Source organism: Marmota marmota, unplaced genomic scaffold, assembly GCF_001458135.2.
Source record: "Marmota marmota marmota unplaced genomic scaffold, marMar, whole genome shotgun sequence".
Taxonomy (NCBI): Eukaryota; Metazoa; Chordata; class Mammalia; order Rodentia; family Sciuridae; genus Marmota; species Marmota marmota.
This window is the reverse complement of record NW_025999900.1, coordinates 63,447,644-63,475,018: the sequence shown is the minus strand read 5'-3', so window position 1 is coordinate 63,475,018 and position 27,375 is coordinate 63,447,644. Positions and strand designations below refer to the sequence as shown.

The 27,375-nt window shown below is 46.4% G+C and overlaps 1 protein-coding gene and 1 pseudogene across 5 annotated transcripts in view; one reads left to right on the top strand and one right to left on the bottom strand.

Annotated features, from left to right (window-relative positions):
• Eml1 (EMAP like 1) overlaps window positions 1-27,375 on the bottom strand; it is a 158,805-nt gene that overhangs the window by 60,856 nt on the left and 70,574 nt on the right. For all 5 annotated transcript variants that reach the window (XM_015495506.2, XM_048799314.1, XM_015495515.2 and 2 more), the window contains exon 2: window positions 8,219-8,401. In XM_015495506.2, the coding sequence (XP_015350992.2) occupies window positions 8,219-8,401 (183 nt within the window). The remainder of the gene's footprint in view (window positions 1-8,218; window positions 8,402-27,375) is intronic.
• On the top strand, window positions 26,323-26,414 carry LOC125615451 (annotated as a pseudogene).

Below are 27,375 nucleotides of genomic sequence, written 5' to 3'. Positions count from 1 at the left end.
ACACTCCTGGACCCTGGGGTGCCTGCTGCTGCACCTGCTGCAGTTGGTCAGTCCAGGCAAATGCAACAGCTGGAACGACAGCAGTCCCCGAGCGCGTGGAGCTGGGCAGGGTCAGCAGCGTGGAGCACACGGCGTCTCCTGATCAGCACTGAGGCCTGGCCTGACTCCCACTTTACAACCAGGTCTCAGGAGAAGGGAGGCTGGCTTGCCTCCCGAGGGCTGGGCTTACAGGTGTGCTCCACCACACCTGGCTGCTCGATCCTTCTTGAGGGATGGAGCTGAGAGCGGGCACGCGGAAGTGGCAGCTGATGAAGTGGGAGCTGATGTCCCGTGGCCACATCGGCATGGAGGAATGCTCCATTTTGGACACCAGGGTGCATCCTGAGTAGCATGAGTCATGGTGGAGGGACCTGAGGCGGCCCGGGGTGCTCCTGGGCACACCAGGAGAGCTGGAGGGAGACCCCAGTCACGCTCTCGTCCAGCGTCACTTCTGCACTGATGCCAGGCAAAGGGAGGCAGGTGGCAGAGCAGGGCAGGGACTCAGGTGTAAGGTCAGGAACCAGGGCGCTGGTGCCTGCTATGTCCCCCACTGGCAGTGTGACCACAGGTGAGGCCCGCTGGGCCCTGCTTTCCTTGCCTACAGGGGAAAGGCTTCCATCTAAATGTTGCTTAGGGAATTTCCTGCTCTGCAGTCCATGCCCCTTCACAGGTGAGAAGAGCCTCTGTCAAGTGACACCTGAGGCTTGCAGTTGACCATGCTGCGTCCCTTCCCGTGGGCAGACTGCCAGGTCTGAGGCCTGAGGGACAGCAGCCAGAGCAAGAGGCAGAGCATGTGTGGCCGGTGGTTTCCTGATGCGCCCCACGCTGACCGAAAGTCTCACCAACCACCCCGGGTCAAATTCCCTGCAGTCGCACTCCAGTTAGGAGATGGAAAGATCTCTGGCTCTAACTAAAGCACGTCCAGGATGGCAGCAACGGAAACACTCCCCGAGCCGGGAGTGACATTTCTCCTCTCATCTTTCTTAATGGGAGTTTTGGGATACCTAGATTTCAAGAGGTACTAATCATGATGATATATTTTCCAAATCGCAGTTGCTGTAAATACAGAATTTCCAGTATAAGCTAGTCAAATCCATATTATTATGGGATTAAGTATCAATCTAAAGATCAACCAATCCCTTTACCTTACATAATATTCATAACTCAGTGTATAATATCTGGTACCTACAACTTCCCATTAGATTGAGAAATAAATGTAATTATACAAAATATGATTTTGTCTATGATTATATGTGGAAATCTGAAGTTTAATTTAGTACATTTGACCATTATGCATCAGGAATCCCTAATTATCACTAGGCCAGGTGGGCCACATCTGTAATCCCCAGTACTTGGGAGGCTGAGGCAGAGGATATAAATAAAATAAAAAGAGCTGGGAAGGAAGTTCAATGGTAGAGCACTTGCCTAGCATGCATAAGGCCCTGGGTTCCGTCTCCAGTACTGCCAAAAAAGAAAAGAAAAGAAAGGAAGAATTCCTAAATATCTATTTCAAAGTCTAAAAGATGTCCATGTTTGGAATAGGAGAAGGCAACCTGGTTTTGCTAAATTGCACAACAAAGTGGATGATTGCTGAGTGCTAGGGAAGATTCCTGTCGTCACCACCACCAGGACCTAGCAAAATCACAGAAGCGTTTGTCCTCTTGCCCAGCAACCCCACTTCTAGGAATCTATCCTAAAGCCGTCCTGGCCAAAATATAAAACACCCTCTGCACGAGGCCAAGCACGGCAGAGCTGTTTGTAAGTAAGACCGCACGACACTGGCCGAGTAAGCCATGGCCCATCCCCATGTGGAGCTCTAGGCAGCTCTAGAAACGCCCAGCACTGCCCTGCAGGCCTCTAGACACGCCCTTGTGAAGAGGGCAAAGCACAGAGGGCAGTACCTGGTGTTCACTGCCCCACAAACCTGAAGATGTAAAGCAGGCTTGAACCCCTAACTCTTATTTATTTATTAGTACCAGGGGTTGAACCCAGAGGCACTTTACCACTCAGTCACAGCCCAGCCCTAATTATTTTTTATTTTGAGTCAGGGTCTCCATAAGTTGCTTAGAGCCTCAACTTCCTGAGCTGCTGGAATTACAGTTATGTGCCACCATGCCTGGCTTCTTACATCATTAAAAAATATATATTTTTAAGTGAGCTTTGCATGGTGGTCCCAACAGCTCAGGAGGCTGAGGAAGGAGAATTGCAAGTTCAAAGCCAGGCTCAGCAACTTAGAGAAGCCCTAAGCAATTCTGTGAGACCCCGTAAAATACTAAAGTAAAATACTAAAAAGATCTGGGGATGTGGCTCAGTGATTGAAGGCCCCTAGGTTCAATTCCTGGTACCTCCTTCCCCCCAAATTTAAATGATCTAAATGCATAAGTTGAGTTTTAATATATTGATTAACAGGTGGATGAGGCTCTCCATTGTACCATTTTTTAATCTGAATTCTGAGGCATGGGTATAGTTGTGCAAGAATGGTGTAACATTAAAAATTCAATATAATAAAAATATGTGGAAAATAGACACTAATGAATTGAATTCATGTCATTTGTTAACAACCTAAATGTCCATCAACTGATGCAAGGATAAACAAAATGTTGCATTTAGTAGAAATATTATTCAGCAATAAAAAGGAACGATGGAGGCTGGGGATATAGCTCAGTGGTAGAGTGCTAGCCTAGTAAGCACTGAAAAAAATAAAAGGGTGAATAAATACACAATAGACATGTTAAAACATGGATGCACTTTGGAAGGGTTATGTTAAGTGAGGGAAGACAGTGGTGACAGCCCTCGCACTGTAGAAGCCTGTTTACAGAAGACCCCTGGAGAATGGGAGGACCCACAGGGACAATGGTGTGGCTGCAAGCTGCGAGAGGAACCACTGGAAATGACTGTGGAGGAGGGCGGGTTCCTACCTGGGTGATATCAAGATTTCTGTGAATATTAAAACCAATACGATAAGTGAAATGCATCTCATATTAAACACAATTTAAAAATCTGCTGTTAAAGGAATGGATCAGGCAATTAGGGAACATGAAGGCTGACTTGATATTAGAGGATGTAAAGGAACTGTCAGTGTTTAATGGTTACTAGGATCAGTAATTTACAGACTTAGGGAAGAGTCCTTGTAGCCTGGAGAGACACACTGACGTGCTGTGAATCAAGTGACACTGGTCTTGGGTTTGCTTTTAGGTGACCCACCACGGAGAGCAGTGGAGTGAGTCCCTGAGGCGGCGGGCAGAGGTGCTGTCCCGCTTCTGTGTACATTTGAACATTTTCGTGTTACAAAGTTTAAGAACAATTTTGACCTCTGAAGAGTTAAGAACATACTCAATGTTTTCTATAAACAGTGCAAAAAACCTACTAAGCCTGGCAGGGCAACTAATGAGAAAGTGAAAGAAACAGGGTCTTCTAGCTAAAGGAGAGAAATTCTCCCCCTGTAATTCACCATTTTGTGAGGAGAAAGATACGGAGAATGTGCATAGACGAGAGATAGAAAAGGCCATTTGCTCCCTGAAACTGGTTAACCAGGATAAAGAACTAAGTTAATTATTCACTGATTCCATGAGGGCAAATAGCTCCAAGTATTGAATTTGTTAGTTGTACCTACCTAATAAAGCCTGAGGAGAGACCACAGCATAATATTTCTACAGAAGGGTGTGCTGAATATGGTCTATTATATTGGAAATACTTTGCAAATCAAATTAAATCTTGGTGGACAAAAGTCTTATTTCAAGTCATGCAGCTATTCATTTCTTAACTATTTGGTTTGATTTGAATCATGCTAATTTTGAGTTCTATTGCTAAGACACCTGCATAAGGAAGCAGCCCCCTGGCAAAAAGAATTCCCGGAGTTCCTGCCTAGGGTTGTCCCCAGCCAGCTGAGCAACTGGGACAAATTATCCAGCCTCCTGGAGGCCGTTTTTTCTTGTATAAAAAGAGCCCAATAACACCTGCCACGTGGAACTGTGGAGAGGTGAAATTCGCCAACACGTCCAAAATTGCTATTGCAAAGTCCAATCAACAGCAGTAGTTATGAGAATTGTTCTGAAGCTCAGTGTTAAGTTAGGCTAGCACAGGGGCTGGCAGAAGATCTTGGTCTTTGTGGCCAGGGTGGCCGAGGTTAAGGTCTGGGGCTGGAGGGTTTCAGGGTCTTGGAACGGCAGGACTCGCTTGCTGACTGTGCCAACTGAAGCCTTTTGGTTCTTTAGTAATTATCTGATCTATTAATTAATGAAGCTATTAATTAATGTGATTCTCTAATCTATTAATGAGTGGATCCACTAGCTGATATAGCCAATAAAATAGTTTCCAAAGGCACATTAAAGTATTTTAAAAGATAAGCTGCCTAACTATAGTCTGAATGAATGAGCATAATTTAAAATAAGAAATATGAACTACTTGCTGGTTCCTGAGTAACAAGAGATAATCCCAGATACATGGAAGAATAGAAAATTTTAATCTACATTTTACATTTAAAATTCCAGCACTAACATGGAAATCAGCCATGCCTGCACACAATGGATCTTTTATGAAGTGAACCCCACACCCTGATCCTTGAGAACACGTGGGAGCAAACCCGCCTCCTGACGTTGCTAAGAGCCCTGCTGTCCACCTCAGTCTGCAGTAAAAAAGAAGTGATCTTTAAAACATTTTTTTCCTGCTTATTAAGGACTAGGTACCACAGAACACTTAGAAACAAACTAAAATTATATAAAAAGTAAAACATTTAATCCCACACTCAGAAAAAAAACATTACCAACTTTTGGTCAACTTCATTCCAGTCTTCTCTGCATAACTTTCATCTCTACTTGAAGTGACAGTGTATTCAATTCTATATCCTGCTTTTGACTTAAAACACCAAACAAGCACTTTCCCTCTTATTACCAATTCTCAGCCTTTTCTAAGACTGAACAGGACTTAGCCATATGGAAGTAACCGATTTGGGGCCTGCCCTGTTGCTGGCTGGCCCTATTGCTTCCCATTCGGGGTCTCCACTGTGCCCAGCTCTGCAGGGATCCCTGCATCCCTCAAGCGTCTGCTCTCTCCATATCACAATAGCAGCATCTACAGGGTCTGCTCACTGTGCTCGGCCAGCAGCGAGACCCCCACTCCAGTCACGTCTCTGAAAAACAATAATACCAGCAGGAACGTTAAGAAGATAGGCCTCGGGGATGGTGTTGTGGCTCAGCAGTAGAGCGCTCGCCGGGCATGTGCGAGGCACTGGGTTCGATCCTCAGCACCACATAAAAATAAGTAAATAAAATAAAGGTATTGTGTCCAACTACAACTCATATGTATGTGTATGTATGTGTGTGTGTATATGTGTGTGTGTGTGTGTGTGTGTGTGTATAAAATTTTTTTAAAAAAGAAGAAGATAGGCCTCCATAAACTTCAAACTACTGGGTTATCTCTTCTCCACTATATGGTAATCCAAGGTCAGCAAAATGGGGACATGCCGAGTGGAACAAACTGTTCCTATGGTCCATGAGCCCCCCAGGCAGCACTGAGGCTAGCGAGTATTAACTGCAGGCTAACAGTCAAGGACACCACCCGCAAAGACGGCCACATCAGGCACCGGCTTCCAGCTGAACCACCTGAGCACTCTGAATGTTCCCTGGCTTCTAAGGCAGCCTCTTCCTTTGCGGTGCAACCGCCCACGCTGTCACCTAGGCAAAGAACAAGGATACACACCTGCAGCTCCAAACATTGAGCCTAGAGTTTCTGTCAGTTAATCTTGGGGTTGGGAGAGTCCCTTAATATTTAAAGCTCAGAATGCCTGTGTCCAGCCTATCTCAAAGCTGTAACAGGAACAAGAGCCAAAATATTGCAAAATGATAACAATAACAGAGGTCAAACATCCCTGATCCAAGAATCCAAAATGCCCCCCAAATCTGAAACTTTTTGAACACTGACATGACACCACAGTAGAAAATTCCACATATGACAGGTTGCAGTAAAAATACAGGCATGCAGAATCACTGTAGAAAACTGCTGCTCCGCCTGGATCCAGAGTGGCTCCCAAAGGCCCTGTTTTCATGGACTGTTCCCAGCTTGGGGCTACTGGAAGACATGGGCCTAGTGGGAGGTCTTCTGGTAAGTGGGGGCGTGCCCTGGAAGGGCACATTTTTTATCCACTCTGAGGCCATGAGGTGCATGGATTCGTCATGCAATGTCACCATGATGTGTTGCCTTGCCACAGGCCCAGAGCCATGACACTAGTCAATCATGGACCAAAACTGTGAGCCAAAATAAAACTTTCCTTTTTATGAGTTGACTGTCTCAGGCATCTGTACAGTTAATGGAGAACTGATTAACAAGATGACCTTCTGGTACATAAGGTGTATAAGAAACATACATTAAAAAAAAAAAAAGAAACATACATGAATTTTGTTAGGATTCATCCCCAAGATATTTCATGAAGTATATGTAACTATTTCAAAATCTGAAAAAGTTAGAAATACTTCTGATCCGAGTGTTTCAGGTAAGACATGCTTGACCTGTAATAACACAGCCTCCCAAAACCCTAACGTATCTCACAGAGGAAATTCTACACCAAACTGTGGCTATAGAGTGCAGGGTCAGGCCACGGTGCAACGCCATGGCCAAGGGGCAGCTCTCTACAGAGGGGCACCCACAGCTTCTGATGCATATGCTCCCCTCCCCTGTCCTCCCCTGCCCTCCCCTCCTTAGCTGCACAGTGCACAGAAACCATGCCTGCTCCCGGGAGACCTCCCACTCGTCCACTTTCTGTGGACTCCATCTCTCAGTGACCTGCTGGCTTTCATGATTAGATTCATTTTCACTTATGAAGAGCAAGGTATAAAAAAAAGTCAGGTAACTATGAAAAAAAAAATCATTTCTCTTAGAAGAAGTTTTACAAAAACCAAGCTTCCTCATAATCAAGAAAATAAAACTCCTGGGCAAGCCCTTTATATTGTTTTTTCCCTACTTTTCTAAAAATAAAATTTTAGAAATTTGAATCTTCATAAGGCAACTGCTTCAAATGTACCCTCTGGGATACAGTCGTCATCACATTTATTTTTGGAAAGCTGAGTAGGTCAAGAATAACTAAAATAACCTGGTTTCTATTTAAAATACCCTGATCACTTTGCAACTCAGAAGGAAAAAAAGATTACTTAAAACAATTATTCAAAATATAGACATCCGCTAAGCATGTGTATCTCACACACAGTGGGTCAGGACTCCCTTGAAGGACAAAGAGAGAGATTTCCTTTCCCAGATGTGTGAAAACGCAGCCAAGTACTTGAGAAAAAAATTAAGAGATACGCTGGACAGTCATCTCCACGCCAAGAAAAACACATTAACTGTGAAGTGATCTGCTGAATCCAAACAAAAAAGAAAGGCATTTTTCAAGGGATCTCAACATGTTCTTACCAAAGGAACATTTCAGCCATGACGGCAGCCACCGTGAACACGTTGTGGCAGAAGAGCAATGGCACCCATCCAGTGCAGGCCTCGGGGCCCACCCAGTCAGGGAGACGTTTCCGAGGTATTTATTCCCCAAATTTTAAGCAGTACTTACCACAAATACTTTTTAATGCCTCATTCCCAGGAGCCACAGGACATGAAACGGTGACTTAAATTTGCCAGAAATCCACTGGCACAGACCTCTACACAGGTGCCCCCGGCCCCACCCCATGGCAGAGAAGACTCGAGACAGAAGGGGAGGCCAGGAGGAGTGCCCCGCCAGGCAGGGAAGTCAGTGATACCATCAGGACTCAGAGCTCCTCAAGGAGGGGCCCCACCTCTGTGCCCTGGCTGGGGGCCTCCCGGGTGGCGTACATCAGTGAAGCGTGTGCTGTGCGAGCTGAGGGCACAGACAGAGATGGGAGCTGGCAGCAACCAATCCCTGCGGGGCCGTCCGAGGGGCTACAAGGAGCGGTTCCTCTGCAGGCTCTAGCCCCACTGCCTTGATGAACACGGATCTCAGCAGGGCATGTGGACAGTCCCTTCTCCGACCCAAAGAGCATTGAATGACCACACAAATGCACACCCCCTAGGCAGTGTGATTCACCAACATTGTGCCAAAAATACTGCCACACTCCGCGTGGTTGTTTTGACAGGGCGAATTGTTGTACTGTGATTCTGAGTTTTGCTGCTGTCAGCAATCTCAATGAGACCCGTGCCGCCCTCGTTCCTGAATAATGCCCACCTTTGGTAGGTCCTTTCCTGTTGAGCACAGCCTGCTGCTCCTCAGTGATGTTCAGCCGCCGAACCACGTCAGCCAGCGCTGACTTGAGCAGCTGGATGTCGTCTTCCTGCATCTGGACCCGCTGCTCCAAGGAGGCGATGCGGTCTGACACCTCCATGCTACTCGCGGCAGACGCGCTGTCATCTAAGCCAAAGGGAAGATGGGGAGAGTTTTAGACGCTCTCAGAGCAATCACATCTCCAAACACAGGCTGGCACAAGGCTCCAACTAGGCTGTAAATTGTGCATTGTTAATTGTAATTTATAAACTGAAAATGAAAATTGTAATTTATAAACTCGAAACTTGAGAGACACAGACAGAATGAAAAGAGCGCAAGAGAAGGCAGATCTGTCCCAGCATTGCCACGTGCTCCAGCCCTCCCTCCTCCCGTGCTCCAGCCCTCCCTCCTGTGATCCAGCCCTCCCTCCTCCCATGCTCCAGCCCTCCCTCCTCCCGTCCTCCAGCCCTCCCTCCTCCCGTGCTCCAGCCCTCCCTCCTCCTGTGCTCCTTTCATGCTGTCTGTGCCTCTCAAGTTTCAACTGTGGTTTTAACTGCTGTTGTTCTTTTCTGCAGGTTGGCCAACTTACTGTCTTTTCTATGACATTAAGAATTCGGAAGTAGAAGGGATGCAGGCATCTGTCCACGTCACCTGCACAGAAGTCTGTTCTGCCTGGTCTGCTGGCTTATGTTCAGCCATGCTGACGGTAGGCCACACAGGGCTATGTCAGTTGAGTTTGAAGAACAAAGTGCCGAGTGGCCCAGTGTACTTGGTACACAGCATCGCACCGCCCCATGCCCCACAGCCAGGCGCTCCGGCATCCTTCTGCCTTTCCAGCCTCCCTGCCACTGTCCTCCCCTTCGCCTACCCTGCTCCAGGGGGCTGGCCTCTCCTCCCCTCGGGATTTTTGTTTCTGCATTGCCTTTGCTTGGGCCGTTTCTCAGCCAACTTTTTGCATGACCAAATTCTTATGCTTGAGACTCAACTCAAATAGGAGCTTTTTGGAGAACCTTCACAAAAACTTTATCTAAAGCTGTTACTTTCTATTTCATTGACCTTATTTATTGCACAGCATGTTCTAAAAACTATAATGGTCTTGCTGGCATGTTCACTGCTACCCTTCCACATGGAATGTGAGCATCATGGAGGGATTTCTGCTTTGGGGCATGTCAGACTAAAAGACCTTCCTGAAAGCACCCTCCACCCCATGCAGAAACCAAAAGCCTGAAGTAGCATTAAAAAAAAAAAAAAAAAAAAACTATGTGAAGGTACAGGGAAGAGAACAGAAACACACACTCTGGTGGGCACTCACACTTGCCCTAGTGGGAAGCTCATTCACCCTAATGAGAGCTCATAGATTCTGATGGGGAGCTCACACTGAGACTCTGGTGGACAGCACACTTAAGACTATGGTGGGGAGCTCACACTTGGACTCTGGTGGGCACTCACATTTAATCTCCAGAGGGATGCTCACACTTAACACTGAAGACTTCGCATTCACTTAGAAGAAGTAATGTAGGAAACTATACAAGAAGCCTGTCTCATTGCTTTTACCCTGGGGCTAAGCAGTACACTCAGTGGTGAGGGTCCAAGTGGTAAACTTTGAAATATTTTTGCCCTAAGAAATTAAAAAAAAAAAAATCAAGTCAGGAAACATTACTGGAAAAGGTGGGGAAATCCTACAAGGAAAAAAGCAAGAGAAGGGTTCCCAAATCCCATCTGCTCAAATCTCTGACTGATCTGTGAACTGCACACACGGAACAGAGAAGTACTCCAGCCAACTGCAAAACATCAGAACTTAGAGTGGAGCTGTTGGCCCAGAAATAGGGTCTGTAGCTGAAGTCCAGACAAGAACAGCACCTATTAACACAAAGGAAACACCACCAAAGAAAAAAGATATCATGTAGATGACACTATGTAGCTTAACATTCACAATGCCCAGCACATAATTCAAAATAACCAAACACACTAAGAATAAAGAAATGGAGCACATTCTCAAGAGAAGAGAAAACAGAATTGAGTCCAATCTCAAGAGGAACAAAATATTGAAACTACCAGATGAGGAATTTTAAATAGATATTATAACTATTCTAAAAAGGAAAATTAACGTTCTTTCAGTGAATAAAAATTCAGTACAGAAATGGGAAATCCCAGCAGAACAGAAACAATTAAAAAGAGAACCAAATATACATTCCAGAACTTATACATATATATAACATACACACAATTTCTGAAATAAAAAGTTCACTGCATGGACAACAACTGAAAGGACACACAGAGGAAAGATCAAGAAAACCTGAAAGCAGGCATATCGGAAGCAATGAAGATGAAGGACACAGAAAAAAGCCTGACCAAAAATTAAGAGAGCCGTGGGAATCTGCTAGGCACTCTCAGCAGTCCAACACACATTTAATTGGCACACAAGGAAAAGCAAGAGAATAGGGCAAAAACAAAATCTAAAAAACAGTGGTCCAAATATGCCAAATCTGATGTGCAGGAATATACAATTGCAAAATGCTAATCAAATACCAAGAAATAGATGGCCATGATTAATTTCTCTAACAAAAAATTATATGGGTACTGTTTATGATATTTTTAAAAAGCTAGACCCAACTATAGGCTGTCAACAAGAAATGCACTTCAATATGAAGATACAGATAGAATGGAAGTAAATGAATAGAAAAAATACACCATGCAAACAGTAAGCAAAAGAAGGCTGGACTACTATTAATGTCAAATAAACTAGGTGTCTAATAAAGTGTATATTAGACACACAGTCATTTCACAATTAAAAAAAGGGATAAAAACCAGGAAGATTCAACAATCTAAACATGTGTGTGCCCAATATAGAGCTTCAAAATACAGGAAGCAAAATTTGACTGAGTTGAAATGTAAAATAGATGATTCTACAATTTTTCCTGAAATTTTACATCCCATCTTTCAGTGACTGATGAACAACTAATAATAAAAAAAAATCAGTGAAGTCACAAATAATCTAATAATATAAACAACACTTACTTGCTACAGACAGAAAACCACACCTATATGACAGTATATATGGTACATTTGCCAGGATACATCAAATCTGAGCCATAAAACAGATTCGAACAAGCTTACAGATTTAAAAAGTACATTTCTGACTACAATGGTATTAAAATAAAAATTTTAAACAATAAGACAACAAATATTTGTAAGTTAAATACTTCTTAAGTCAAAGAAGAAATCACAGGAGAAATTAGAAAATTGTTTCATTGAAAGGTAATAAAAATACAATGTATCAAAATGTATGAGAGGCAGCTAAATCAGGCTTTGAGGGAAATCAATAGCTTCAAATCCCTGTATTAGGAAAGATTGATTAAATGTAAGTTTCACAAAACAGGGGTCTTTTTTGCTAGTTCACTGCTCTATGACTTGGTCCCTAACACAAAATAGGAACTCAATAAATATTTGGTAAATAATTGAAAAATGGGTAAACAATCATTTTTAAAGCATGCATTAAATTAGATGATGGGGATATATAGATGACTGATTCACTGACCCATATCCTTAAGAAGTTCCCTGTCGAATGGAGAAGGGACATGCCCACAAGTTTTAATTGATACATTGACAAATTGTATACAATTGATAAATTTATACAATTGATAAATTGTATAATTCAGAAATACACAAAGTGATAGGCAAATACACAGATGGGAACATTAACTATATCTGGAAAAATAGGATCATGTAGGGGTTGGTTCCTATATGCAAGCTCTGTCAACTCTATAAATAATAGATAATTGTTTCATACACAGAAATATTTTTTAAGTGTGTCTGTGATACCTCTGAGAAAGAATAACACATTAAATATCTGTAAATTAACAGAACTTATTAACTATCTAAGTACATTTAAAACTTCTAAACTCACCTGGACATGGTGGTGCATACCTGAGGCAGAAGGATTACAAATTCAAGGCCAGCCTCAGTAACTTGGTGAGACCCTGTCTCAAGATAAAAAATAAAAAAGGCTAGGGATGTAGTTCAGTGGTAGAGAGACCCTTGGGCCCAATCCCCAGTGACAAAGGGGAGGGCTGCAAGATGTAGTTCAGTGGTAGAACCTCTGGGTTCAATCCGCAGTACTACAAAATAATAATTATTATTATCATAAAACTGATAAGCTCTGGAAAAAAAAACATTGTGTCAGTCCTTTTTCTAACTTTATTTTATTACTTTTTATTTTTTTGCAGTGCAGGGAATCAAACCTAGGGCACACTCAAGCTAGGCAAGCATTTTTTCATTGAACTACATCCCCTATCTCATCAAAGCCTTTTAAACAGTATATCCTAGCCATATCTCTTTAAAGAATCAAACTATGAAGCCTGAAAAACTTGAAATATCCTCTCTCACTCTCCTCCTCTCCTAGAACTCTAGGTGTCATTTCCGTGCTCCTACAGAATCCCATTGCATGTCAGGAGTACTGGTGGGTCTCTGGGCCTGCCTTTCCTCTGTCCCTCCCTGTAGATGAAGGCACACACACAGTGCATTTAGACTCAACAGTGAGAAAACCAACAACCCAATTTAAAAAAATCGTGAGAGAAAACAGGCAAAAGACTTGAACATGATAAGATGCTCAAGGTCATTAGTCACCATGGAAAGCACACTGAGCAAGCAGGTGCATGAAGGTGCAGACCTGCCACCCCTGCACTCGGAGTGGGTGGCAGGTGGATTGCTTGAGCCCATGAATTCGAGACCAGTCCCAGCAAAGTAGTGAGACATGTCTCAAAAGAAAGACTGGAGATATGGCAAGCATTGCAGTGGTAAAAGAATGCTGACACCACCAAATGCAACAACATCCAGCAAAGGAAACCCTCCTCCGGGCAGCCAGCACACAGGGCGGTCTGACCCCTTGGAAGGCAGGTTGGCACTCTCACAGAGTCAACAAGCACTTTCCTCAGGACCTAGCTCTTCCCAGGTCCTTACTCTAGAGAAACAAACACATCCAGATACAGGTCTGTCTCCGTGGCTCTACTGGTGAACGGACAGAGTGTGGCATCCGCAACAGAAAGTGAACCAGGTCACCCAGAACAACATGGGTGGGTCTCAAAAATGTTACCTGAGTAGAGGGAGCCAGTAGCAGAAGGTGAGTGGCTAGGAATCCATGCAATGACACTCTCCAAGACAACCATAGAGGAGAACAGATGGGGTCACCAGGGGTTGAGAGGGGCGTGGTGCAGGGGAATTGGGGGTGGATGATTACAGTGCTCTGTATCCTCAAAGCATGCAGCTGCGCAAATCCATATGGTATTCCAATGACTGAATTACCTCGAAACCGCTTTCCTTAATGTTAACCTACAAAATAGCTTTGTGATAGTCCAAGTGCAATAAGATTCATGCACTGGCTTTGCCAGTTTGGGAGGTCATACTTCTGCTTGTTGGGACTGGTTGCCGTTAGACTCTGATATCCCAGCTGAGAAATGCTTCTCTGAAACAATACGTGCTGCCCAGGGGAAGAGACACCCCTCAGCGCTGCCCGACTCCTGCGAGGGCAGCAGGTCTGTGGAATTCCTCCACTGTCCTTTGACCTGGAGAGTAGAGTAGGAAGCCCCACTTCAGATGTGAAACAAACTGGGAGACAGAAGTGGGAAGATAAAAGGTGTTTTATATCTGTTTTCCCTCAGAGGAGCAGCAATCCAGCAGCCTAAAGTAATTTGCTCAGGTGTGATCAAAAGAAAGGGCGGGCAGGTCTGAGCACAACTGTGGCAGGGGAGTCTGGCCAAGCCAGCTTCGTCGGGGGTCTCTGGCCCAGGAGGAGGCAGGGAGGTCTCAGGTGGGGAACGATTCGGGGGCTAAGTGGGTGAAAGAGGCACACCCTGGATGCAAATGCCAACATGGCTGCTTTTAAGGGACCGAGGGCATACGGGTTAATCTCTAGGTACCTCGATTTCTCCTGCAGTAAAATAGGGACAACAGCAGTATCTACTTTGAAGGGTTATGGTAATGTCAAGTGAGTTAATAAATGTAGAGCACTTGGAATATATATACATCCATATATATATATATATATATATATATATATAAAAGTTATGGATGGATACAATATCTTTGTTTTATTTATTTTTGTACTTATTTTTTATATGGTACTGAGAATCAAACCCAGTGCCTCATGCATGCAAGGCAAGCGCTCATCCACTGAGCTACAACCCCAACCCCCATTTTTTATATATAGGGTGAATATATAAATGTAATCTATTTGTTATTATTACCAATTACCAAAGTAAATTCAAATTTAACATTTCCTTTGAAATTTCTATGTGCTAATATGCAAATTGGCATTGAATAAGTAATTAGAAACTGGTATTTTAATATATATAATATTTTTTAAGTTATGAGAATGCTATAGTTTGGATGGTAAATGTTGCCCAAAAGTCCATGTATCAAAGACTTGATCTCCTGGGTGGCACTATTAAGAAATGCCAAAAAATCAAATAAACAAACAACAAAAAAAGAAATGCCACCTATGAGAGGTAGGGCCCACTGGGAGGCCCTTAGGTCACTGTGGGAGGGGCTTTGAAGGGGACTGTGGGACCCCAGTCTCCTCCTCTTTTTTTTTTTTTTTTTTTTGCTTCCTGGCCACAAGGTGAGTAGTTTTGCTTCACCATGTACGAGAGGCACAAAGCCTCCCCATAGGCCCAAAGTCACCTGGCCTATTGGGCCAATCGATCATGAACTGGAAACTTCAAAACTATGAGCCAAAATAAACCTTTTTTAAAATAAGTTAATTATCCCAGTTACTTTGGCACAGTGATGGAAAGATGACTAACAGAAGCTGCAGTGTACAGAATCATGGATTTCTATCATCTCCGGGGTTGTTCATGCTGACAGCAGCTTTTAGAGAGGGCACGCATGCTCAGTGGGGCCCAGGCCAACACAGTACTAGAAAGGAAATGAGCATCTGTAGTCCAAGCTGGGATTTCACCACACAGAGTAAGACCAGCCTGGCTGCCACCTCCTAAAAATCCAGTTTAACTCAACATCACTGCAGCTAATAGAAGGGTGGATAGAAGGGATGGGTGGGTGGTTGGATGGACAGAGAGTAATAAAATGCGTAAGTCAGGCGCTGGGCTGGGGCTCAGTGGAACAGCAGTCACCTAGCACGTGGGAGGCACTGGGTTTGATCCGCAGCACATTTATTTATAAATAAAAAAAGGTATTTTTAAAAATTTACAAAAAAATGCAAAAGTCACACTTTTAATCAAATTGTCAAATTTGTACAGGAAAAAGCTTGATTTTCATATTTTAAAAAACAAAAATTCCCAAGCATCTCAGCATTTGCCTTCAAATATAAACTGATCTGTTCACAAGAACCTCTATTTGTGAGATTGCTAAAGTTTCCCCCATGATATGATCCCAGTGCTTTTCAAATCCTGCCAGAATCACTGCTCTAAGCTGTAATGAATTGTCTTCCTTCTACTTCTAAGGATTAATGTTAAGAACACAGAGGAGACTTGGCAGCAGGTGAGTCTGGGGCTCTCACCCTCTTGCTTTCAGGAAAGGTCAGCCTTGCTGCTCAAATGACTCACGCTTCAGCTCAGCTGGGGACCTGATTAGCATGATGAAAATGAACCCCAGAGCCTAGGCTAGCCCTACAGACCCTTTCCAACTCCCCACATTCTACAGGACTTCACAGCTCCAGGGGGAAGGCTGCATCTGAATTGTCAAAGACCTCACTAGATTAGGACTACAGTAGAAATAAAATCTTAAATTATCATTCTGAAATAAGGTGAGTTCCTGTGCTTCTACAATTTACCTAAGGAAGTCATTAAAGTAGTGTTGGCGTTAGAGCCTTTTATCTTAATGCTTCCAAAATTTTCATGTTCTTATTGCTTTGCTTTGTAGCATTAGAGGGAGGTATAAAAAAGAGGGTCTCACTGAGTTGTTGAGGCTGGCCTTGAACTTGAGACCCCCCTGCCTCAGCCTCCAGAGTAGCTAGGATTATAGGCATTATAGGCATTTGCTGACTTCCTGGGGTATTTTAAAGAGGTTTTAAGGACTACTCTCTAAACTGGAAGCCCTGGGGCACCTGCTCACTCTTTGGGGAAGCCAGGGAACTGTTCATCCAGCACAGTGTGTGAGGGTCTCTTCACCGGGCAGCAGGTGGCCATCTCCCAGATAGCGGCAACAACGGTGGCATTGACTCCAAGGGCACAGAGTGGACATGATTTACTCCTAGCCAGGCTCAGCTCATAGTGAGTGGTACGTGGTATGAGGTGCAGAGGTCTCTGCTGGTCACTTCTCCACAGGCTACTCAGCCTCTTTGGCCAAGAGCAGACCTTCTTGGGGCTACGAAACCAATCCACTAACATTTTGTCAAGGGCCAAGCACCGGTGAGAAAACTAGTCCTCACAAAGCCTACTGAGGGTCACCTATACCAACCTGAGCACTGAGGGGGGATTCAAATGGGGCAGGGTTGACTCCTGGATGTGCTACTTGCTGGCCGTGTGTCCCTGGCAAGGGACTTGACCACTCAGGCACTGTCCCCCTGCCACTGAAGTTCTTGTAAAAGAAGGTGAAGCATACAGCACGAGGAGGACACACAGATGCTCAGCCCAAATGACAGTGTGGGACTGCACAGGTCTGGTGTCCCTCATCTGAGACTTGGGACCAGAAATGTTTCAGATTTCAGAACACTGGTATAGACACCCGGCAAGTGACTTTTCCAAATCTGAAAAGCCAAGCATTTTAGCTCTGAAATCCAAAACTTTTGGAGCATCACGTTGACATTCAAAAAGTTTTGGATTTCAGAGCATTTTGGATTTGGGATTTTCAGATTAGACATGCTTAACCTGTAGTTCACTGTTTGGTAAAGGAAATACTGACCTTCGGTGAGATCATGATTAAAATGGTTATTGGAAAGTCTGCAAATACCACTGTGCCATGCTCAGTCCAGGAGTGAGGCCCAGACGAAAGTAAAACTGTCACTGCTGCCTCTCGCACCTCTAGCCAGGTGGGAATACAGCACAGATGGGTGGACAGAGCCCTCTCCCAGGGCAGCAGGCAGAGCCCCCAGCCTCATCTCCCCTTACCTCTCAGGGGACCCAGCCCAGCCTTGGCGGGCTTGCAGCTTAACCCTACCCTGGGCTCGTGGGTAACTCGTGGTGTCAACCTTTGACTACTTTTGTAGCTGTAAAAGGTGACAACGCAAAAGGATCTTCAGGAAGCATGTCTGCTCCATTCTACTTAGAAGGCGGGAGGAGGAGGTTTTCCCCATTCCTACCATTGTGTCACCATCTAGAGGTAAGCGCAGCCTCCCTGCTCCGCCGATGTTCTGGTGATACTAAGACCTTGCTGTTGTTAGGGCCCTTCCTGGAGGTCAGAGGGGGCTATTAATTTTAAAAGGTCAACCTAGAGCTCTGGTTGTGCTCCGTGGTAGAGCACTATGCCTAGCATGTGTGAGGCACTGGGTTAAATTCTCAGCATGATATATAAATAAAGGTCGACTGACAACTAAACAAAATCTTTAAAAAAAAAAAGGTCAACCTAGAATCTGCCTCTTCTATGTTGAGATGTCCTTACAACCTTTTCCTTAATTATTTAAAGTTAGATGATGCCAAAGCCACAGCCACCCTCCTCTCCACAGGGGGGGTGTCAGAGCCTGTGCCCCATGCCTAATCTCTATCCACGCGATATCCTTTGGCTTAGCTGCTGTCCCACTTCACAGATGAGGACGGAGAAGCTCTGTGCCTCTCTGCCTCATCTGAGGTCACACAGCTGCAGGGCGACAGGCTGAGGCCAGCTGTGAGGCCCAGGCTCTTCTCAGCAGAAGTAAGCGCCGCCCCTGTGGGACTCCATGCTGCTAACAGAACACACACGGAGTTTCTGCATCCTCTTAGCTTTTCCAAAATAGCAGATAAATGCTGTTGGATTAAAAAAAAAAAAATCTCACTGGGTTTTAGTATTTTAGAGTCAATAAGGAATAATAACTTTTTCCAATCATTTGCAAAAAAAAAATCTAATATAAAAGTTGGCTTTCCATGTTATGCATCATATGCAGAAAAATTATATTGTCATCCTCTGCGCCACCCTATGTGCATCCAATAGCAAAGGGAGCATGAAAACAATCAGTGTCATTTTTAGGCCTGGAACTCGGGCCTCCCGTCAGATTCGCAGCCCTGGGTGCCACCTTGGCTGAAGGATTCCAGCTTTATTTCTAAACCAAGACTGCTGGTTTTCCTTGGATCATCTGGACAGTCAGAAGCCTGAGGCCTGCTCCTCCCTCGGCTGGACCTCCACCAGAGCTCTGGCTCCAAACCCATCACTTCATAGAAAATTACAGGACTCTGCCATATCTCAAAATAAACTTGTGTCCTTGAAGCTCATGAACTAGTGTTGGCACTACTGACCATGAAAGGCTCAGCAATAGCCCTGGATGGACACAGCAAGGTTGCCATTGCCTACCGATTAAGAGAACTGCAGCAGAACCCTGGAATCTCAGGAGGGGTGGTGTAAAGAACTCAGTAGGTTTGGAGTGTCCCCCAAGGCTCGTGTGCTGAAGGCTTGGTCCATGGAGGGACTCACAAGCTGACAGCTTCATTGGCAGCTGGTGGAACTGTGGGAGGTGGGGCCCAACTGGAGGAAGTAGCGGATCAGTGGGGGCGTGCTCTGGAAAGGAGCAGCTTGTCCCCAGCAGTCCCCTCTCCAGCTTCCTGGCTACCATGCCTTCCACCATTGCATTCTGCCAGAGCAACGGACCTGGCCAACCTTGGGCTTAACCTCTGAAACTATGAGCCAAAAACTCTTTCCTTAAGTTGATTTTCCTAGGTATTTCATCACAATGATGAAAAAGTTAACTAACAGATTTTTTTTTTTTAAATTTTAGACTGTATAATGGTAGTGGGGAGACCCAAAAAAACCAAACAAACAAACATGACATCACCCTAAGAAGCCACATATGACCGTTTAGGCGACAGGGAGTTTAAAGCTAACAAAATTTCAGCTCAATAAGGAGAACACTGTTGGGACCCCTCTGGACCAGTGCTACCCTGGGCAGCACAGCCGACCCTGCCAGTTCCCCAGTCTTTGGTGGTCGGTGTTGCAAGAGAGACTGGCCAACAAGCAACCACCGTGGAGACACGAGAAGAGAGGAGAGGGCAGAGCAGGCCCCGCTCCCCCCGACCCTCCTTCCAGTTCTGGGCATGAACCCAGGGCCTTGCACAGCTGGGTGAGCTCTCTGCATGAGCCCCACCCAGCCCTGCCCCAACGCTCCCAGGCCAGTCACCAGGCCACAAAGTGACCCAAGGACTGGGCAGGCGAGCTCCAACACCGGGCAGGGATGAGCAGGCCTCCGACCAGCCGCTTCCCTTTCATCAGTGAACAATCATTGACAATCAGAGGAGGAAGAACCATCATCTATGGGTGATAAGCTGAGTGTTGAGGAAATTCACTAGTTACTTTCTCCAGCTCTCCTTTCACCTTGCCTGACCACGGTCCTCAGCTAACAAAGACTTCCCAGGAAGGCCTTGATTCCTTGCCGTCTCTGGAATGTTGACAATGCTACACACACGTGCAGGCGCGAGCAGGCGTGCACACACACACCGTCCTCCGCCTTGGCAGAAGCAGTTGTTTCCATCAGGAGCGACAATCCCTTCCCACACGCACACTTTCCAGCCTTGAGGCAAACGAGGGATCAAACCGCTGGGCAGAACAGTACTCCTGGGGACGGAGGAGCAACGTGCTTTAGAACCTGGCTGTGTGCCAGGAGGGTCCAGTGCCAGACACCGTGATGGCAGCAGAGGCACATCCTGTCTCTGGGACAGCTGGGATGGGGGTGGGGGACCCAGGTCTTTTAATAATGGTCCTAGCAAGTCACACAAGATCACCAAATCCCAACCGTACAAGGAAAGATTAAAGCTACGGAGGTGAGCGACCAGACGATGAGCCTGAGGACAGGACCTGGGAGAGGCCCGATGCGCAGCCTCACCGCTCATTTCACCTGGAGACTACTGCCAGCCTTCCCTCGAGAACCGGCTGTACCCTGAAAGATGCTGGGTCATAAGCTGATTTAACAAAAAGCATCTAAAAGGTAGCTTTAATTTTTAAAAAAAATGATAACAAGGTTTCAACCTTTCAGTAAATAGAATAAAAGAAAAGCTCTTTTAAGCTGGGCACAGTGGTGTACACCTGGTCCCAGCTACTCAGGAAGTTAAGGCAGGAGGACCACTTGTGCCAGGTTCAAGGTCAACTAGGCGACACTGCAAGATGCTGTCTCAAAAACAAGCTTATTTTTTTTTCCATTAACTTTCATATTATTTATTTCCTATTTAAAGTATTACCTGTTACTCACAAGACCCGTTACTCACTGACTTCTGAACTTACAGGTTTTGCTGAGATTCAGAAAATGTTCCCTTGCCCTTGAGGACCTGTCCTGAACAGCTGAGATGAAAATCAGAAATGCACAGTTTAAATAGTCAAAATGCACCAATGGGGCCGAAGCCACAAACTGTCTGCCCGAGATGAGAACTTTCTGGAACACACTGCAGCTAGTGGTCCCTCATCAGGAGGTCACCGTGGGTAAGTTCAGCTGGCCAAAGACACTTAAGAATGAAAACACGTATGTAGGTTCTCGTAGAACTTCCCTCTCGCTCACTACCAGAAAGTGGAGCCACAACAACCGGACACCTAGAGGAATCTAGAGAATCTAGGAATCCCAGAATCTAGAGGAAGTTTGAGATCGAGCCTTCTGCCCACACTCCTTTTTTGTGACTGGTGTTGTTGTAAATGTTTTTGCCCTTTTTTAGTAATATTGTGGAGCTACTTTCTAAAAGTGCCATAACTTCCGCTTTCAGCCAAGATGGAAAAATAAGGACTGCATTTACCATCCTTACCTTGAGCAGTTAAAAGAAAACAAATCAAGAAAAACTACATCCAGCAATGGTGCTCAAGACACTGGGCTTTAGACTGTGAGGGACGGTGATGGCTGAGAGATGGACAGAAGGAGTAGCCTGTGATGACCTCAGCATGCAGCCTGGAGCTGGAGGTGCTGCTAGTTGCGGGGGAGGGCAGGCTGGTGGTATCCCTACGTTGAGGTGACAGAGCTAAAAGGCCAGGTCAGCCACGGTGACTGGAGTCCACAGGGCAGGATGCTGGAGAGGGAGAGCTCCAGAGATGTGCAGACACAGAGTCTGCCACCCACAAGAGTTACAGCGAACAGCCACCAGGACTCAGGGCCAGGAACAGTGCGTGTCACCACCAGGCGGACTGAACCCTGTCACCCGAGGGCAATGGGCAGAGCACTCACATGCACTGCACTACACTAAATGCTACTGTGGTCCCCACGGGCTGAAGCACGAGACCCAATGTGACCAAATGCTTCCAAGTAACTTAACCACCTCCCAGAACAAAGGTGGAAAATATTTACAGGAACATGAAAACACCCGCTCAGCCAGGCAGGCAGAACGCACGGTCCTGGCTTCCTGCAGAAACTACCAAGCAGGCAGAGAGGCTTGGAAACATGACCCAGTAAGGCACAGATGGACCTAACAAACCCACCCAGAAGGAACAGGTGGGGGAATTGAGAGGTGAATTAAATAGCAACCGGAGGACTCGATGCTGGAGGAAGGAGAGATGCGGAGTAGAGACGTGGGGGACACACATCAAAGAATAAGTCAGCCCTCTAGTTGTGAGCCTCCAGGACGCAGTAAGGCGAAGAAACAGCAACAGAAACGACGCGAACAAAACAGGGACAGCCTTCCCGGGAGGCAGGCGGAGGGACGTGGAGCAGGCGGGGCTTGCAAGGCTGTGTCATCGACAATAAAAAGCTATCAAGAAATAATGGCGGGAAATTCAAGTTTGATGAACATAATAAACCTACAGATCAAGAGGCTCTGTGAATCCTAAGAACGAGACACATGAAGAAAATGACACCAAGACAAACCAAAACCAGACTGCTTAAGACAAGCGGTCAAGAGAAATTGGGTAAATGAGGGACAGAGGGGAGCTTCGACGGGAAAAGAACACGCACAGAAAACCTGCAGGTAACCCCGTGTTTCACGGCGAGATGTCGCACCCTCTCCTCTAGGATCAGGAGCAAAGTAGGGGGTCCCCTCCGCCACACCTAATTGACTTGGCACAAGTCCCCTTTGATGTGGCAGGACAAGAAAAGAAAGCAAAAGGCACGTGGTTAGGAGGAAAGACATACAGCTGTCTTCCTTGCAGATGTCCTGCGTCTCCACGTCCACGCTCCCAAAGAACCAAGGAAAAGCCCCCTGGAACTAGTAATACGGTCCTGATATGAGACTAAGATATCAAAGTCAACCACTCTCCTGGAGGCCAACACTGAGCGACTGGAGCCTGAAATTTAAAATGTAATCGCACTTACAACAGCACCAAGTTGAAATGACTACATGGAAATCTAACAAAATGTACATAAAGGACAGATGTGCAGGAAACCATAGAATTATGATGACAGAAATTCCAAAGAAATGGAGAGATGTTCCATGTTCATGGATTAGAAACCCAAATCTGTTAGGATGCTAAATTTTCCCAATTTGATCGGCATATTAAATGAAACCCCAATCAAAATGCTAAAAAAACCATTTTGTGAATATCGACAAGATAATGCTAAAGTTTACGGAGCAGCGATGCAATACTGAGAAAGAGCACAGAGAACAGGACCACGTGGCTTCAAGACCCCATGACGCTAGAGAGAGAACAGACACAGAGATAAGGGGGACGGAAGAGTCCAGGACAGACCCCACCAATGTGCCCGCCAGCCTTCCACAAGGAGCAAAGGCCATCTAGTGGGTAGAGGCGAAGCCAGCCCTTCAGCAGATGGTACTGGATGCCCACGTGTAAACAGGAAACCAGCCAGACCCGATGTCACAAGCCCCGACTCAGGCTGGGTGTGGCTCAGTGGCACAACACAGTGCAGCCTGCGTTCACCACCAGCACCACAAAGAAAGAAGGAAGAGAGGGAAATTAGGAAGGAGTTTGAGTTTGAAGAACACAAACACGCAGCGTGTCACACACGGGAGGGAGGGAACCAAAACAGCGCCGAGGAATTAATATCGGGGACACCGACCTCAGAGAGAAAGGAGACGGGGACGAGGGAAGCACCCGCAGGCCACCCTGCGAGACCCAAAATAGGCAGAAGTAAGGAGCACTGGACCAGCAGGACTCAGAAGAACAGGAGGAAAACAACAGGGAGCTTACAAAACGAAACCGACTCTTGGAGAAAAGAAATAGAATCCACAACCTGTAGCCAAAGCGATGAGGAAACGAAGAGAGAAAAGACATGAAATATCTGATCAGCAACAAGAGAGATGCCATCCCCACACCAACGGACACTGAAAGGATAAGGCGATGTTAAGAACCTTGGCTGAAACAGACAAGCTCTTTTAAAGAAAGCACCGTCCAGGGCCTAGGCAAAGAGACAAGCAGATGGCCCCGCGGCTGGGAAAGGAACTGGATTCCTCCATGGGAAAAAGGACACAGACGGAAGACCCTCCACAAATGTCACACCATGCAACACTGAGGAAGAGCACAGGCAGTATTGTCCCAGACGCTCCTGCCAGCCAATAGGTAAGGAGGGAAATCGGGTATTCCAATTAGGTTAGAAAAGGAAGAAAAAAAAAAAAAGATTTTTTTTTTTTTCCATAGGTGACACGGTGGTACAACTAGAAAATCTGCTGGAATCTACTAGAAATCTTCTGGAACTTTTGAGTTTATCCAGTTTACAGGAAGAAAGAGCAACACAGAAAAATAAATTGCATTTCCATATCCTTGCATCAAATAATTGAAATATTTATTATATTATAAAAATAAGAAATGGTTATGGATCCATATGATAAAAGGTGTTTAGGATCTGTACACAGAGGAGAAACATTACTTTTACTCTCAGAAAACACCACTGAGAGAAATCAAAGTCTTAAATAGATGGAAGATTTGTTAAGACAGCAGTTTTCCTTGCAGAAAAATTAAATCCATCACTTCAATGCAGTCTCAATCAAAATTCCAGCAGCATTTTTGTAGAATTGAAAAGCAGATCCTGAAACGTACATGGAAATGCAGAGGACCTGGAAGAGCCCAAGCAATTTTGGAGGACGAAGCTGAAAGATGAGCACCTGACTCAGTCGCTGCAGAGCCACAGTGATGGGGCTGTGGGGTCTGGGTGAACAGATCAATGCATGGGGACAGGGAGTGAAGAAATGGACCCTTGTGTACGTGGACAACGGTAAAGGGAATTCAGTGGAGAAAGGAGTCTTTCCATTAAATTAGGCTGGGACAATGATAGAGCCACACTCAGAACAAATGCCAACCCCCTGTCACCATGTAAGCAAATTAACTCAAAATGGATCACAGACCTCATGCAGGACAGGACAGTAAGACTTCCAGAAGGAAAGGTGATGACCGTTGTGGCCCACTTAGGCAACCGTCTCTAGATGGGATGACAGGACCCCACTCCACAAGAGAAACGAGACGGCAAGTGGACCTTCATCAGACTCAAGCGCTGCCCTTGAAGAGGTACAGTGAGGAGGGTGGAAGGCAGGCCGCAGAACAGGCGACGTCTGCAGGTCACGCTCCTCAGCCAGAACTGGACCCAGAACACAGGACCCAGAACGCAGGAGGAGAGCAAACAATTTGTTTTATTTAAAAATTTTTAGGTCTTTCTTTATTCATTTTTGTGTGGTTCTGGGAGTGAGCCCAGGGCCCCTCGTGTGGTAGGCAGTGCTCTATCACTGCATTACATTCCTATCTTTTTATTAAAAAAAAAAAAAAATTAAGACAGGGTCTCAAGCCTGGCTGCCCTCAAACCTTCAGACCTCATGGTTCAGCCTCCCAAGTAGCTGGGGTTACTGACGGCAAAAAGCTCAACACCGTGTCGCAGGGAACCCAAACTCAAACCAAAATGTGTTCTCGTCTCATACCCACCAGACGATCTGAAAATGAAGACTGAGCACATGAGTGCTGGTGAGAGGGTGGACACCCGGAACTCTGGCCCAGGAAGAGCCGTGACTTGGTACAGTCACTTTCGCAGACAGCTAAATGCACAGCTGCATGATCCAAGGGCTCCGTCCCTAGGTACTCACCCACGACCAACGAGGGCTTTGACCCCCACCAGGGCTTGCACACCAATGTTCAGAGCAGCCTCATCTCCAACAGCCCAAAGCTGGAAACCGTCCAGATGTCATCAACAAGTAAATGCAGACACTGTGGCATGTCCACCCCACGGTGCCCAGCAACGCCAATACGACACCCCAACAACGGACGGAGCTCTCCGTTACCATGCAGGTGGAAGAACCCGAGCACGGGGTGCACAGCCCACCACTGCGTCTGAGAAGCACTGCAGGAAGGGCACTGATGGACAGTGACAGGGAGTGGGGGGGCCAGGCCGACAAGGGGCACAAAGAAACCCCAGGGGAGGGGAGGGTGTCCTTGCTCTGGCTGCGGTCACGGTTCCACAGTCGGGTACTTGTCGGAACTTATCAAACTGCTCTGTTCAGTACGTTCACACTGTACACCAATGGCACCTCAGGGGAAGGAGCAGCGAGAAAGTGGCCTCTTTCAGGGAAGGGGACAGCCGGGGAGGGGCAGGGCAGGAACGGGGAGGGAAAAGCATGTTGTGAGTGACCCAAGAAGCTTCCCCGGGGGCTAGAAGGATCAAAAACCCTTCGTGGAACAAGGCAGGGTATTAAAAATAAGAACACATCCAATTTGGGCAAAGAAAGGGAGGTGGTGAATCGAACTGATTCTGGGCCTGAAGGTCACCACAGATTTCTTTCTTAATAGTCCTAAGGAGAAGCGCGAGGGCCGGAGCAATGATGAGCAAGAGCCATAACCCCATAACCTGCCAACTGCCCTGAGACGGACACCCAGATGGCCGCAGTACCAGCAGCTTCGATCCCCTCCACATACTTCACAGGCAAACATCCTGCAGGTGAGCACCCCCATTCAGAGGCTACATATGCCCTGCAGGCCCCAACACCCGGACTTCCCCGGGTCCACCTGCTGGGTCCAGGCACGCGACCATGCCAGGGCTGCCACAACAAAGTCACGTGGAGCCGGTGGCTTCCGCATCAGCAATGTGACTTCCTGTGCTCGCTGCGGCAGCACGTATGATGCAGAGAAGATGAGCATGGCCCCTGCGCAAGGACGATCTGCAGATTCTGAAGCGCTCCATGCTGTTTCTCACGCCGGTCAGAATGGCAGCTATCAACAGACAACAGTAAGTGTCGGCAAGGACGTGGGGGAACGGGCCAGATGAGCCTGCACCGGGACCTGCCTGAGAGTCCTCCCCACTGTCCTATCCCTGGCCTTGCTTCTGGGCTCTGGCTACCACCAAGTTCTGGTGTGCACCATGTTCCCAGGCACACAGCTGTCCTCCCCTTGGCACCAGAGTGGACTTCAGCTTGCTTCTCTCAAATGACCTCTGGGATGGAATTCTTTTTGCCCTAAGTGTGTTGTTTTTAAGAAACAGGATGACATAAAATTGGACTAGTATCATACTGCATGGCCTTGGTGTCACTCAAGTCCCTGGACAAAGGGCAGCGTCCGCAATGCTGGGACAGGAGCAGCAGGACCCCACTCCACAAGAAACAGGGCGCATGGTGGAGTGAGGACCCTTCAGGGGCCAGATTCAGTGCTCTGCAGCACTGAGAGTCAGGACTCAACCCAGCCCTCCCTGAGGGACAACAGGGAGCCATGCAATCAGGCCTGTCCCCTCCTGCTCAGAGCCAGGGCACGGAGGCAGATGCCCCAGGCTGAAGACCTATCACATAGAGAGTGGCCAGCTGCCCTCTCCCCCACAACTGCCCCGGGTTTCCCTGCAGTGGTAAGCAGGGGCTCAGCATGATTGCTGTACATTTGAGAGGAAAGACTTCCCAAAAAGTCCATGTTTGTAAACAGACACCTTTTATCTAAAGTTATTCTTTATATGAAAGAATCTCTGTTTTCTCTCCAGGTGCATATGACAGCACTGCTTCCACCGCAGCCTGCCGAGCAGGTTTCTCAGAACAACACCTAAGTCTGCAGCGTCCATACACAGGACCGGGGCTGGCTGGTCATGAACTCAGGGACTTGGAATAGGCTTCTAGAAAGTGCTCGGCATGGCTCCTGTGTCAAGGAAGGCAGTCCCGTGCCTCGGGAGC